The sequence below is a fragment of the Thalassophryne amazonica genome, chromosome 7 (genome assembly GCF_902500255.1).
Source record: "Thalassophryne amazonica chromosome 7, fThaAma1.1, whole genome shotgun sequence".
Lineage (NCBI taxonomy): Eukaryota > Metazoa > Chordata > Actinopteri > Batrachoidiformes > Batrachoididae > Thalassophryne > Thalassophryne amazonica.
In genome coordinates this window covers 47,423,119-47,439,853 of record NC_047109.1, presented here as the reverse complement: position 1 = coordinate 47,439,853, position 16,735 = coordinate 47,423,119, and the positions used below count along the sequence as shown (strand labels likewise).

Genomic DNA, 16,735 nt, shown 5'->3' with positions numbered 1-16,735 from the left:
TCCAGACCTGAACTCAATAGAAAATGAGGCCTGCCCACCAGGGTACACATTCAGTCACATGTCTCGTTGTGCGAAGCAAGGTGGGGGTGTTGCTTTTATCTATAAATCCAAGTTTACCTTCTTGACTGTTGGGGGGCATAAATATAATTCGTTTGAGCATCTGACTCTCCGCTCTGCCCATGATGCTACATATTGTCAGGGTCAGAAGTATGGAAATCAGTCATGCCTTGTTGTCACTGTTTATAGGCCTCCTGGCCCATATTCTGAATTTTTAGATGAATTTGGTGCAATCATCTCTAGCCTGTCAGCTAGTGTGGACAACATTTTGATTATTGGTGATTTTAATATTCACATAAATAAGCCCTCTGATCCCCTTTGCAAGTCATTTATGGAACTTGTGGATGCGCTGGGATTCCAGCAATGTATTCAGGATTCAACACATACTAGTGGAAATACCCTTGATCTGGTACTCACACGTGGCCTTGCTGTCACAAACATTGACATTTTGCCTCTTGCCTCGGTGATCTCTGACCACTCATTTGTTAGGTGTGCATTTATGTTGCCGCGCCTAGTGGATCGAAAGCCTTGTCTTTCTTTGCGGCGACGCATTACTCCTTCAATTATGATAGAACTCGAAGCCAGACTGCCTGAAATTTTGGCCTCGGGGTTAGAGAATATTCAATCAGTAGATAGTCTTGCAGATGGCTTGAACTCAGCGCTCACGGCCACACTGGACAAGGTTGCGCCTCCTCTCTTGAGGACACGCCTTCCCAAGGCATACTCACCTTGGTTTAATGGTTACCTGCGTGACCTTAGGCAGAAGGCTCGAGGTTTTGAACGGAAATGGCGTAGTTCTAAGTTAGAGGTGTTCCATCTTGCATGGCGAGATGCTGTCTTGGATTATAAGCAGGCACTACTGGCTACAAAGCGTGCCTATTATTCTGATTTGATTAATAAAAATAAGCATAATTCCAAGTTTTTGTTTGAAACTGTAGCACTTCTTATTCATGGACAGCCACCTGTTATTCACTCTCCTTTCTCAGCACAGGACTTCTTGGATTACTTCGAGAAGAAAATTGAGGATATTAGGTTGAGTATATCTCAGCAGGCTTTGGCCCAACCACTGCATACTGCTGTGGAGGTGGATGCGCCCACTGAGGTGGTATCCAGATTTACAGATTTTGATGGTATCTCGCTAGGCGCACTGACAAAGCTCGTGACGTCTACTAAAAGCACAACCTGTTTAATTGATCCTATACCAACAAAACTGTTTAAGGACCTGTGACCCATTCTTGGACCAACTGTGCTGGAAATTATAAATCTCTCATTAACTTCTGGATCTGTTCCTAAGTGTTTTAAGTCTGCAGTGATCAAACCATTACTTAAAAAATCTAATCTTGACCCTAGTGTATTGAAGAATTATAGACCAATATCAAATCTGTCATTTTGTTCTAAAATCCTGGAAAAAGTGGTCTCGCGACAGCTCGTGGACTACCTCACTGAGAATAATCTTTTTGGGCCACTGCAGTCTGCTTTTAGAAAATTTCACTCCACAGAGACAGCACTTACTAAAGTAGTGAATGACCTTTTGCGAGCAATGGACTCGGATATCACTACGGTCCTGGTGCTGCTGGATCTTAGTGCTGCATTTGACACTGTGGATTACCATATTCTACTCAATAGGCTGGAGAATCACTTTGGGATTACTGAAACTGCTCTTGCATGGTTGACGTCGTACCTGTCCAGTCGTTCCTACTGTGTATTGTGTAATGGAACCTCCTCCGATCGTAGAGACATGATGTTTGGGGTTCCTCAGGGATCCGTTTTGGGCCCCTTGCTTTTTTTCTCTTTATGTAGCACCCCTCGGGAATATATTGCGACGTTTTGGGATTCCCTTTCATTGCTATGCTGATGACAGTCAATTGTATATGCCAATAACTGCTGGTAATCTTACTCACATAAAATCCTTGGAAGATTGTCTTGCATCAGTAAGAATTTGGATGTCTAGTAACTTCCTACTTTTAAATTCTGATAAGACTGAAGTTATGGTTTTTGGTCCAGCGAGATATTGGCATCAATTTGATCAGCTAGCATTTAGCTTAGGTCCATGTGTTATACATCATATGGATAAAGTGAGGAACCTTGGAGTAATTTTTGATCCTGTGTTGTCCTTTGATCTCCACATTAGAGACATTACAAGGACTGCCTTCTTCCATTTGCGAAATATAGCAAGGATTCATCCTATTCTGTCTATGGCTGATGCTGAGACTTTGATTCATGCGTTTGTCTCTTCTAGATTGGACTATTGTAATGCTCTATTCTCTGGCTTACCGCAGTCCAGGATCAGGGGTCTTCAATTGGTTCAGAATGCTGCTGCCAGACTTTTGACACGGAGCAGAAAGTTTGACCACATTACGCCAATCTTGGCGTCCCTGCACTGCCTTCCTGTTTCTGCAAGATTGGATTTTAAAGTACTGATTTTAGTTCATAAAATTGTTCATGGACTTGCACCTCCCTATCTGGCTGACTTGATAAGCCCCTATGTACCAGCTCGGGCCCTGCGTTCTCAGGGTGCAGGACTTCTGTGTGTTCCCAGGGTGAATAAAAAGTCTGCCGGTCACAGAGCTTTTTCCTATTGTGCCCCAGCTCTGTGGAATAATCTGCCGGCACACATTCGGCAGTCAGACACTGTGGAGACTTTTAAATCACGTTTAATGACTCATTTATTTTCCCTGTTTTATCATTAGTGTTATGATGTGTTTTTAATCTTGTATTCTTTTACTGCTGTCTTTCTTGTATGGTTGTTTTTATTGTGTTTTAAATTTTTAATTGTTTTTTATGTTGTGAAGCGCCTTGAGATGATTTTGTCGTGAATTGGCGCTATATAAATTAATAAATTTGATTTGATTTGAAAATCTTTGGAGGGAGCTGAAATTCCAAACCTGAAAGATCTAGAGAAGATCTGTATGGAGGAGCGGACCAAAATCCCTGCTGCAGTGTGTGCAAACCTGGTGAAAAACTACAAGAAACGTTTGACCTCTGTAATTGCAAACAAAGGCTACTGTACCAAATATTAGCATTGATTTTCACAGGTGTTCAAATACCTATTTGCAGCAGTAACATACAAATAAATTATTAAAAAATCATACATTGTGATTTCCAGCTTTTTTTTTTTTTTGATTATGTCTCTCACAGTGGACATGCACCTAAAATGAATTTCAGACCCCTCCATGATTTCTAAGTGGGAGAACTTGCAAAATCGCAGGGTGTTCAAATACTTATTTTCCTCACTGTATATATATATATATATATATATATATATATATATATATATATATATATGTGCGTGTGTGTGTGTGTGTAAGGGTCTTATCTTACACCTGGCACAAAGCAGCTCACAGCGCAGCAAAAGTGTCATAACTATTTTCTAACCATAACTGTTCCTTAAATAGCTCAGGGGTGGCCAAGTTCGGTCCTCAAGAGCCACATTCCTGACACTCTAGTTGTCTCCCTGCTCCAACACACCTGAATCCAATGAAAGGCTCATTAAAAGTCTGCTAACGAGTCTTTCATTGGATTCAGGTGTGTTGGAGACAACAGGGAGACAGGGAGACAACTAAGAGTGTCAGGAATGTGGCTCTTGAGGACCGAACTTGGCCACCCCTGAAATAGCCAGTGCAGTTGCACTCATTTATGCATCCATGAAAGTGCTGGTTTTAAAATGGGGTGTGGTCAGATGTACGGCGGGTGCACTGCCATTGTGACGCAGCAGAAAGGGTTTGTGCTGTAGACCACCAAGAACATGGTTTAAAAATCTAGCTCAGGGCTCGGCGCAGTATTCATCTTCAGCTTACACTGTGCACACAATATACTGAATTTAAAAAATAACCACAAAATTAAAGTTAACATTAATGGAAAAATTCAAAACTTATATACAATGGGTCGATGTATGGAAGTTCCATGAAACATAGGCTGGTAACATGAGGACAAAATGTACCGTTGTATGCAAAAGTTTGGGCACCCCTGATAATTTTCATGATTTTCCTTTATAAATCATTGGTTGTCTGGATCAGAAATTTCAGTTAAATATATCATAAAGCAGATGAACACACTGATATTTGAGAAGTGAAATGAAGTTTATAGTATTTACAGAAAGTGGGCTATAATTATTTAAACAAAATTAGGCAGGTGCATACATTTGGGCACCCTCATCATTTTATTGATTTGAATACATTTAGCACTAATTATTGGAACACAAAATTGGTTTGGTAAGCTCACTGACCCTTGACCTCCTTACACAGGTGAATCCAATCATGAGAAAGCGTATTTAAGGTGGCCATTTGCAAATGATCCCCCTCTTTGCATCTCTTCTAATGAGTGGCAACATGGGGGCCTCTAAACAACACTCAAATGACCTGAAAACAAAGATTGTTCAACATCATAGTTTAGAGGAAGGCTACAAAAAGCTAACTCAGAGATTTCAGCTGTCAGTTTCCACTGTGAGGAACATAGTAAGGAAATAGAAGACCAGAGGCACAGTACTAGTTAAGGTAGGTAAGAAAAATCTCAGATAAGCTGAAGCGAAGGATGGTGAGAACAGTCATAGTCAACCCACAGACCTGCTCCAAAGTCCTACAACATGATCTTGATACAGATAGTGTCTCTGTGCATCCTTCAACTATACAGTGCACTTTGCACAAAGAGATGCTGCATGATGCTGTAATGCAGAGGAAGCCTTTTCTGCATACACGACACAAACAGAGTCACTTGAGGTATGCTAAAGCACATTTGGACAAGCCAGCTTCATTTTGGAATAAGGTGCTGTGGACTGATGAAACTAAAACTGAGTTATTTGGACATAACAAGGGCCAGTATGCATGGCTGAAAAAGAACACAGCATTCCAAGAAAAACACTTGTTACCTACAGTAAATTTTGGAGGTGGTTCCATCATGCTGTGTGGCTGTGTGGCCAGTGCAGGTACTGGGAATCTTGGTAAAGTTGAGGGTCACATGGATTCCAGTCAATATCAGCAGATTCTTGAGAACAATATTCATGAATCAGTGTCAAAGATCAACAAGACAACGACCCTAAACGCTGCTCAAAATCTAGTGAGGCATTCATGCAGAGGAACGTGTACCATGTTCTGGAATGGCAATCTCAGTCCCCATATGGGCCAAGTGGGCTGTCCATGCTCCGAAACCAACATACCTGAGATGTTTTGTAAAGACGAATGGTCCAAAATATTTTCAGCCAGAATCCAGACTCTCATTGGAAGCTACAGGAAGCATTTAGGAGCTGTTATTTCTGAGGATCTACTAAATATTGATGTATTTTTTTCTGTTGGGGTGCCCAAATTTATGCACCTGCCTAATTTTGTTTAAAGAATTATTACACACTTTCTGTAAATCCTATAAACTGCATTTGTCTGCTATATGATATATTTAGCTGAAATTGCTGATCCAAACAACCAATGATTCATAAAGGAAAATCATGGAAATCATCAGGGATGCCCAAACCTTTACATACAACTGTATAATATTATTGCGTATTTCCTTTCACACATTTGATCCACTTATCATTGCTCTTTTTCAAGCTTTTTTCTGTTATTGAAAGTAGGTTAAAGGGAATATTCAATGTGACTTGTATATATCTGATCTTGAAAGTTTCAAGTTGTCTTTTGTTATTCATCCACTTCGCTTTCTATCATACTCAGTTTTGCTCTCTGTTTCTCTGTCTTCCTGCTCCTCCTCTGTGATGCAGCATACCATGGAGCCCTGGCTGGTTTAGACCACTCACAGACTTATGGTAAGTTTCACACCAGTCCCAAATGAAAAATGTCCTCTTTCATTTTCTGTGCCACCCTTTGAAGTTCTCCTCTCCACCAGTAAATGAATCTGGCCTGGCTTTGAAGACTGTGATGCTGCATGCTGTGCAAATTGTGTATGCTGCAGCTCATGAGTGAACTGAAGGAGACTCTTACTCTGTCAGGGTAGTTCATATTTCCATCCGTTTGTGTATGTGTCCATAAATTAAATATTTGTGCTGTTGTTGGGAGTCAAAACTTTTTTGTTATATATGTTTCGCAGTGGAACGTTTTTTGGTCTGCAGCCACCCATGGGCATCTCAGGACATTTTCACATCAAACACTTGCATATTGTGTGTCTTATTACAGTAGGTATGCATGAGGCTGTGGAACTTGGAGGTCAATGAATAATATCTCGCCTGTTTAGGCACTTTTGGCCACACCATCCATGTGTTTTTTTAAGTACAATGGTACAAGAGTCCAAACCATATTTAAAAGGATTATTACCTGTTTTATTTCATAAACTCTACAAAATTTGCTATGTTGAAATTCGGTTATTATAAAGTACAGTGCATCTGGAAAGTATTTACAACGCTTTACTTTTTCCAGATTTTGTTATGTTACAGCCCTATTCCAGAGTGGATTAAATTGATTTCATTTTCTCAAACTTCCACAGACAATATCCCATAATGACAAAGTGAATTTTTTTTTACTTTTGCAAATGTATTAAAAAAACAACCAAGAAATCACATGCACATAAGTATCCACAGCTCAATTGATTGGACATGAATTGGGAAGGCATGAATTGTAAAGACCCACAGTTGAAAGTGCATGCCAGAGCAAAAACAAAGCATGAAGCCAAAGGAATTATATGTAGACCTCTGAGACAGGATTGTCTTGTGGCACAAATCTGGGGAAGGGTACAGATACATTTCTGCTGCTTTGAAAGTCCCAATGAGCACAGTGGCCTCCTTCATCACTAAGTGGAAGGAATTCATCAGGACTATTCCCAGAGCTGGTTGCCTGTCTGAACTGAGTGATTGAGGGAGATGGGCCTTAATCAGGGAAGCGACCAAGAACTCCATGGTCACTCTGTCAGAGCTCCAGTATTCCTGTGTAGAGAGAGGAGAACCTTCCAGAAGGACAAGCATCTCTGCAGCAATTCACCAATCAGGCATGTATGGTAGAGTGGCCAGATGGAAGCCAGTCCTTAGTAAAAGGCAGATGGCAGTCCACTTGGAGTTTGCCACAAGGGACCTGAAGGAGTTGCAGATTATGAGAAACAAAATTCTCTGGCCTGATGAGACAAAGACTGAACTCTTTAGAGTGAATGCCAGGTGTCATATTTGGAGGAAACCAGGCGCCATCCCTACAGTGAACCATGGTCGTGGCAGCATAATGTTGTGGGGATGTTTTTCAGCGGCAGAAAAGGGTAGACTAGTCAAGATTGAGAGAAAGATGAATGCATCAATGTACAGAGATATCCTGAATGATAACCTGCTCCAGAGCACTCTTAAACTCAGGCTGGGGCAATGGTTCATCTTTCAGCAGGACAATGACCCTAAGCCCACAGCCAAGATATCAAAGAAGTGGCTTCATGACAACTCTGTGAACGTCCTTGAGTGACCCAGCCAGAGCCCAGACCTGAGTCCAATTTAACAACTCTGTAGAGATCTGAAAATTGCTGTGCACCGACACTCCCCCATCCAACCTGATGGAGCTTGACTGGTGCTGCAACAAGGAATGGGAAAACTACACAGATAGGTGTGCCACACCTTTGGCATCATATTCAAAAATACTTGAGGCTGTAGTTGCTGCCAAAGATGCATCAACAAAGTATTGGGCAAAGGGTGTGAATACTTATGTACACGTGGTTTCTTAGTTATTTTTTTATTTTTAATCAATTTGGAAAAATTTCAAAAACTTTTTTCATGTTGTCGTTATGGGATGTTGTGAGTAGAATTTTGAGGGGAAAAAAATTACTCCCTTTTGGAATAAGGTTATAACATAATAAAATGTGCTGTGGGCTGTTGAAGACCTGTCATGGCACACTGCTGGGTATCGAATGACAGCCAAACCATGGACCAATTACATGTAAACCAGGGTCCCTTGACTATTGCTTCACTGTAGTGCATGTGTGATCGAATTATTACGGAGATCTGATCACCGATGTGCACACCCACAGCCGCTAATACCGGTAATAGCCACCAGTCATGGTGTAATGCAGTTAACCCATGTATAGGGAACCCCGTATGTCACACAGCAGTTCATATATTGAACAAAATATGAGAGGTAAGGCAGGTCCTGACATTAACGCATCAGCGCTCTCCCCATGGTATGCACGCCCTGTCTCCCTCTCTTTCCGACTAGAGAATCAGCTGTTTGGCACGGGTGCACATGCAGGAAAGCAGTCAGCTGTTTATGAGTGCAAACTCGCAGCTGAGCACAGATGTGTACCAGCCACCCGCACACACAAGGCTTCAATCAGTTGTTATCCCAGGCAGACTGAAAGGCATAGGAGGAGCGCAGGAGGCCACGAGATCATCAGAGGCCTGTAAAAAGCACCAGATGCCTCCAATTTCACATAGATGCAGCCATGGTGCCAACTACATCACTGTATTACATTACTGATCCATATGTAATGATATCTGACACATATTTGTCCAAAGGGGCTACACGCTGGCTGGCGTGCACTGAGCATGTCCATCCGGAGCCATTCCAAAGGTTTGTTCAATGTGTTATATGATGTATATTAAAGCTGTGACACCGCGTTCAGCCGTGTGCGGTGCAGCATAGCTCTGAGACACACTGACTCGCTGCGCAGCTCACCTGACTGGGCTGTTAAAGATACATGGTCATGCCCCCTCATAGGTTACATAATGTATGTGAATTATGACCATCATCATAGCATATGATATAACATTACATGGAGCTGCGTGGTGCCCTGCCCCATGGCAAGTTAAAAGCTCTGTGCGGTGTGCCACATACACCCATAAAGCACATGATATTACAGATTCATTGTCAGTGCACCTCATGTGTCAGAGGATGGATCTGTATTAACATGTAATCATGGCTGTTCAACCCTGTCCAGATGGCCACACTGTGCATCAGCGTGTCACAGATACGCGTGGATGCTTGGGGCCTATGACTGCAGTCTAACATCCAGAAAGAGTATGATATCACAGATCCATTGTTAGTCCACCTCATGTGTCAGAGGATGTATCGCCACACATGTTGGACTCAATGATACAGGTACTTTATCTATTCCATAAGTGGGGATGTCATTGTACCTGTAATCTTGAGCCTATTATGGATATGATAGCCCGTTCAGCCATGCGCTGTGCAGTGTTGCTCTGAGACGCACTGACTGGCTGTGACACACAATGTATTTGGTGTGATTGCGCAAATGTACATAGTGATTGAGTGGCACAGATGTTGAACATTACAATAATTTAATTTGTGCGCCCCAAACAGGATGCACGGGAAGAGGGGGGAATCCGGCTCAACGTTGGCACAATCGGGATATGCTGGCAGGATTTGGTGTGCCTGATCCATTTTGAGGTTCCCTCAAATGCGATCACAATGCTTCGATTGTATTCAGACAGTAGAATGACTGTACATCAACTGCTGTTGGATTTTTTCCCCAGTTCAATTGCAGCCACATGATTGTGCCCGACTGTGTTGCATGCACTTACGAATGCTGTAGGAGGTTTTCGGATGCAGCTCGACTTCACCTGACTGTAGTTCGAATATCCGTTCATGTGGCATTCAGGCTCATTTGTGCTCTAGTGTGATGGGGAGGATGGTCGAGACAGTTGGCCAGGAGTTGACATGCTTGGACATTTCTTAGAGCTCCTCAAACACAGTCCGAATGCTTCAAATTGTGTACGAATTACTGTACGAATATTACAACTGCAGTCAGACTGCAGTATGACAGCAACTTGACCGGTGATCGCATGTTTTCCATCACAAGCGCAACATGAATGTAGAGTGCATGTGCTCTGGTGCACAGATTTGTCAACTACTGTAAGAATGCTGTATGAGGCATTTGAGTGAGGTTCGAATTTGCATGACTGTCATTCTAATCGTCATTCATACGGCATTCGGGCTCATTCGCGTTCAGGTGTGATGGGGTTAACATCTATTAAAGCCGGCTGTAAGGTTCTGCCTCTGTGATTATTCCAATTAAATGCATCATATCAGAGTGATGTTGGTACAAGAATAATTATTTTGGATATCACTGGTACATGGTGTCTATGAAGGATCCTTGGGTACTGCTGGAATGACTTTGTATTAAACGAGCAGCTACTAGAGACTAAGATGAAGCACATCGCTTGCATTGTGAGTAAGTGTTAGCTACAACATTTTTGGCCACTTTGCCCATTCCTCAGTGCATCCAGCATGTAGGTGCCTGAGTGTTGAGGACCCCAGTAGCTGGAAAAGGCAATGGGGATGCCTTTGTTTCACCTGTCTGTGATAGATGATTATTTTAGAGCAGTGAGAATGGACCGTCTGCTTGGTGGTTGTCATAAAGGACCCAAGGCAGTTCCGTGGTGTTGTGGATGCGGCAAAGTACAACACCAGTGCATGCTCCCAGATGTATTGACTATCACAACATCAACTGCTTTTTGCCTGGAATTTCAGGCATCTGTAGAACTGTCTTCAAAGTAACACTTGGACACAGTATTTGAAAAAAGTGGGCATGTGCATGGAATACGTTTGAAACAATGTGCTATTATTGAATTCCTCACAGTGCAGGATTTGTGCATCTGTGGACATTCCTCAAGGAATGGATGTTGTCTATGGCAGCACCTGTGTGGATGCCAGTGCAGTCAAGATGTGGGCAAGGAGACTGAACGGTGAAAATTCAGCCACAACAAGTTGGAATAATCACACAGACTTTTTTCAAACACAAAAACACTGTCAACCTTGACCTATACGTATATGGACACTTTGCAAAAGCTGCATGCATGCTTAAAATGGGTTTGTCCTGGAAAAGATGCAATCCTTCAGCATGACAATGCTTATCCACACACAGGATACATTACAGCATCTCAACTCTTACAAGATCTCACCACACCCGCTTTACAGTCCAGACCTCAGGCCTTCCAACATTTTCCTTTATCGAAGCTGAAGGAACACCTAATGTGACACTAATGATGCAAAGAGCAAGAAGCTGTGTGTCAGTTATGCCTATAGAGACACCTGATTTCTCCAAAAACCTGTCTGGTGTTGATCTAAATGCGTGGAAAGAGAAGGTGACTGAAAAAGTAATGACAATGCCTGTTAAAGAAAGGAATACCCATAGTGGTCATTGAAATAACTTGAAACTGGCAAAAGTAACAATAAATAAAAATGACAGAAAATTAACTAATGAAAATCAGACTTTTGAATTGTGATTCAACAATCGTTTAAAAACAAACTAATGAAACTGGCCTGGACAAAAATGACGGTACCCCTAGAAAAGATGAATAAATGTGGTCAAGTAAAATAATATGACACCCACTCCCACTTCCAACTTCTTCTGAAGGCCTCCCATCCTGTGCACCAGCATGGACTCCCAACATTTCCCAAACTCTCTTGTATATTTGAATTGTCAATTGTGTCGGTATCATGACCCAAGCAGAGGGTCACCCCTTTGAGTCTGGTCAAAGGGAGTTTTTGCTTACCACTGTCGCCTGTGTGCTTGCTCTAAGGGTCGGTAAGGTTAGACCTTACTTGTGTGAACCGCCTTGAGGCAACTTTGTTGTGATTTGGCACTATATAAATTAAATTAATTTAAAAAAAATTGAATTATAAGAACATGTTAAACTAAAGGCCCCTTCACACATAACACGATTGAAGCCGACTGATTCACAAAGGAGGAATCGTATGCCACTCGTGAAAATCGGAGCTGCATCGAATGCCTCATACAGCTGTCACCACAACTATTCATGGACAGCACACGCACTCTATATTCATGTGCCACTCATTTCAATGGTGGACAAGATAAGGTTGCATTGTCAGCTGATCGTGTTCGCAGCATTTGCACGGCATGTCGTACGCAGGTCAGACATATCGTGCCGCAGCACGATATGCTGCACAAAATCATCGTCCATGTCGCACCATGGCTTTTGCCACCACGAGAGTAGAGGGCAGGCAACCACGTTCGAGCTGGATGTGCGTATGGCCCCACAGTCTAATGGCACAAGTGTGGCATTACCAAGCAACACATATGTCACGCAAGTGTGCCCACCCCCCGCAACACATGTGTGGCATGCAAGTGTGTGATGCCCCCCCCCCACCCCCACCATGAACCAACATTGTCAGGTGCGTCTGAGGTCACTGGAGTGCAATCGCTGTCCAGCACAGTGTGAAATTGGACAGCCGTAATGTCCAGCAGGAACAGCTGACCGCTGTGTACTCGCATCTCAGCTGGAGAACATATGAACAACACTCCACGCAATGCACATATATGGGCGGCCTCTCATGCTTTCATGACATGCTGATAATTACATACAGAGAAGATCACATCAGGACCGGCCAGCCATGTCTGAGTGCACACAGCATGGTGTGAACTTTGTTAACAGCTGGCAAGCCAGGCTAATGAACCTTCCACCATGTAAATTGTTGTCCACCTGACAGACAGAAAGAGTGGAAAATATATAATACATGGGGAAAGACGTGAACTCTTTCATGTGTAATCGCTTTGCATATTGCGCTGTGGACACATGGCACCTCTCAGCTGATCACCGGCCAGCAAGTCAATGTCAGCTGTAAATGACAGTGGCATTACATTACATTACATTAAAAACACAGAAAACATAGCCAGGGCAAATAAATAAATAAATAAATACTACAATAAATGCATACATAATTACATAACAAATACATTAAAAAATAATCACAGAACAAAGGAACAGAGTGATACTTTGTTCTGTGAGCTGATCGTAAAGGTGGTGTCTGTGACAGCAGCAGTTGTTGGGATCTGTGGACATGCAAGTCACAACTGGAGAACACATATCATGTTATGAAGGACATCATGTTACAACACTCCACTGTGATGCGCTTCCATGGGCATGCTGTCCTCATATGGAAATACATAAAAATGCATATCGCCTTTGCAACGGGCAGCAACAAACGCGTCTGCATGTACACCATCAGGCAGCTGCCCCATGTGACAAGCTCCGCATGATCATGTGAACACTCACAATCAAACTGTCACATCCACCACCACAGTTATGGCCCATATGACGTGGTGTCCTTTGGTGTACTGCTCGCTGGACACCTGGTCACGGAGTGCCAGCTGGACACAGAGTGCCGGCTGGACATGGAGTGCCAGCTGGACACGGAGTGCCAGCTGGACACGCGGGGCCGGCTGGACACACGGCACTGACTGATGTGTCCATGTTATGAACACACGCTGTGGGAGCTCAATGTGGTGTCACACATTTAACGTGCTCTCACTGTGTTCGTGTGCACACATGAGCAAGCACAAAACCATCGGCGCAGTATCATTCACACCTGTCCGACCGTGTGTCCCTCTCGACAGTAGGTGGAATTTTTTGTGGTTGCTCGATTCATTGTTTTCACAGTTTTTGGCCAGTTTCTGCTTTTTTCACCCAACTTTGTGTTATGTGTGAAGGGGCCATAAGACATGTCTTGATATTAGCTTTAAAGGTGTCTTAATTCTAACCTGTAATCAGTCAGACTGCCTTTTAAATGATGAAAAGTAGTCACTGTGCTGTTTGGTATCATGGTGTGTACCACACTGAACATGGACCACAGAAAGCTAAGGAGAGACTTGTCTCAGGAGATTCGAAACACAATTGCTGACAAGCACATTAAAGGTAAAGGCTGCAAGACCATCTCCAAGCATCTTAATGTTCCTGTGACTACAGTTGTACATATTATTCAGACATTTAATATCCAAGGGAGTGGAGATAATCTCCCTGGACGTTTCCACATGAGGAAAATTTATGACAATTTGAATAGACAGATAATACGCATGGTGACCAAAGAGCCCAGAACAACTTCCAAAAAGATTACATATGAATTCCAAGGTCAAGGTACATCAGTGTCAGATTGTTTGCACCAAAATGGACTTCATGGAAGATGACTGGTGAGGACACCACTGTTGAAACTAAATCATATAAAAGTAACACTGGAATTTGCCAAAATGGACATTGACAAGCTGCAAAGCTTCTGGTAGAATGTCCTTTGGACAGATGAGACAAAACTGTAGATTTTTGTCAGCTCTGTGTTCACAGACATAAAAATGTGTCAGTGTACCCACTTCCGACTTTGCTGCATCTGGCACCGGGTGTCTTGATTCTTTGCAGAAATCAGAAGACTGTCAAAGCATTCTGAAGTGAAATGTGCTGCCCAGCATCAGAAACACAAGAATGACTAAGTTCTACAATTTTGAGTAAAATGTATTGAATACATTAACTAAACTTAAACAAAATTTTAAATATTTTTTTTAATAAAAGCAGGAGTTGAAATGTGTTGGATTTTGTAAAAGCACACCAGGTGCCCTTCCTGACACAACTTCACATTAAATGGAGAAACACAGCAGGGGTGAGGTTTGAACTGGGAACCTTCCATGTTGAGACCAAGCACACTAACCACTTGGACACCACCCCTGCTATCTGTCCCTAAAATAACTGTTTAATTTTAAGTTTAAATTTTTATCACAGGACTTTAAACTATTCAATAATATTGAATGCCACTTTGTTGCCATAATGTTTCTGTGTCTAAATAACCCAATATCCTGACCAAAGTTAAGTAAACTGTGCACAGTTTACATTGCATCATTGGTTAGATTTTTTAGAGTGCAAAACATTGGGCTATTCTGAAGTGGCTTTCTATGAGTCCTGATCAAAACCCTGTTCAATATTTGTGGAAGGAGCTGAAACCTGCAGTGTGGAGAAGGAACCCTTCAAACCGGAGACAACTGGAGTAGTTTGCTCACGAGGAGTGGGTCACAATACCTTTTGACAGGTGCAGAAGTCTCATTGAGACTTACAGAATTCACTTGATTGCAGTGATTGCTTCAAAAGGTTGTGCAACTAAATCTTAAGTTAAGAGTACCATAATTTTCGTCCAGACCACGGATTTTTATGATTCTGTCGAACCCCAATTCAAAAGCAATGTCTGATTTTCATTAAAAAATTTTCAGTACATTTTTATTTATCATTACTTTTGTCAAGCTTAAGTTATTTCAGTGACCATTGTGGGGTTTTCAATCTTTAACAGAACTATACCAACAATTTTGTCCATGTGTGTATGAGATCCATGTGAGTATCTTGTGTGTTATTGAAATAATCACACAGGAGGCAGAACTTTTCAATCAACCTTCATATCGGCTGCAGCCAGGGATATAAGAGTGTCCCCCTGGCCTTCTCCAGCTGGAGAAGGCCAGGCATGCTGGATCATGCATGGAGAAGTAACTTTAATCTGATTACTGATTTGGAAAGATTAACGCTTAGATTACTCGTTACTAAAAAAAGTGGTCAGATTAGAGTAACGCGTTACTAAGTAACGCATTACCGGCATCACTGAAGAGGTGTCAGCAAAAGCATAAAAACTGTAAACACAAAAGGACACATTCAGTACCACATCATACAATATAACAATCTTACAGTATGAGTCAAAAATAAAAATGAGTGCCAGCACATGTATAAAATTTAAATATAAAACAAAAAGTTGGTTTATTGAATATGCTTTGAGGAGAACAGAAAGAGAGATGCAGGGAGCTACAGTCAGCTTAGATATAGAAATTTTTGTTTGACCATGTTAAGTGAGAAAGATAAGTAAGTTTTAATGTTTTGTAGTGAGTTCCAATATTTTGCAGCAGCAAAACAAAAGGGATGATGGCCAAAGTGCAAACTTTTGGAATGGTGAACAGAATGATATAACTGTATTGTCAGTTATAACTGTTGTTATAAAACTGCAGAACGCTGGAGACCCCTAACATCGGGGTGAATGTGAGACATTATTGTAAAGTGCTTTAAGCGTCTGATGCAGACTGAAAAGTGCTATATAAATGCAGTCCATTTACCATTTACATTTGAGAGGTAGTGAAGTGTCTTCCCAGGAGTTAGTTGCAACCAGTGTTGTATCTACCTACAAAGGGATGCCAGTTCATTAGTTTATAGAGGTCACAGTGATGAGTGTTACTGAAAGGTGTTGTATGCCAAGTTTGGTGACTGTGCCCTTTATGGCATTTTATAGAATGTGTCAATATTGTCAAACAGAGGAAGGAAGAGTATATTTAGCAGAGTGAAAGAAGCCTTCTTCCATTAGAGAAAACCAAGTCTAGCTTTGATTTTTACCAGGAGATTATCAATGTTGGTGTTAAATGAGATTAATCTAATCAGACATGGTTATTACAGTAGCCATCCTATAACGTGAAGAGCCATCCTCAGGGATTAGAGAGGGGCACCTGAATATACAATGTTATCATCAGCATACAGAAAGTTTTGACTATTGTTCCATAAAATAACAAAAACAAAAAATTTGAACACTTGTCCATACTGTGGAAAACCTTAGAGGGTTCATGAGAGTGTCCACGTGAAACTGTGATATTTTGTCTTGTTCTTGTTTCTTGATTTTCACTATATTGGAATTTTTTTTTCTCTCTTTTTTCAAAATTTTGACATGTTTTGTAATCTCTTGCATTTCTATGGAGCCTCTAAGTATGTTGTACATGACACATGTGACACAGAGGTTTTCACCAGATGTGCCAATGGTCAGACTACAGTTAGGCTATGATTGTTTTTGCACATCACTTGCTCAATAACATTTGTGTGCAGCTGTGATCCTCACACCCCAGTTTGCCACATTTGAAGATGGTGACCTTCCAGAATGCATATCCATGAAAATAAAAAGTGGACTTTATTCATGAGGTCAAGCAAATGATCTCACATTACCCCTTTAGTCATATCTCT

General features: G+C 41.8%; 1 protein-coding gene across 1 annotated transcript in view; it reads left to right on the top strand.

Moving 5' to 3' along the window:
- The window catches only part of myom3 (myomesin 3), a 362,966-nt gene that overhangs the window by 128,057 nt on the left and 218,174 nt on the right, over nucleotides 1-16,735 (top strand). Inside the window, exon 8 of the mRNA XM_034174111.1 lies at nucleotides 5,762-5,806. Within this exon, the coding sequence (XP_034030002.1) occupies nucleotides 5,762-5,806 (45 nt within the window). The remainder of the gene's footprint in view (nucleotides 1-5,761; nucleotides 5,807-16,735) is intronic.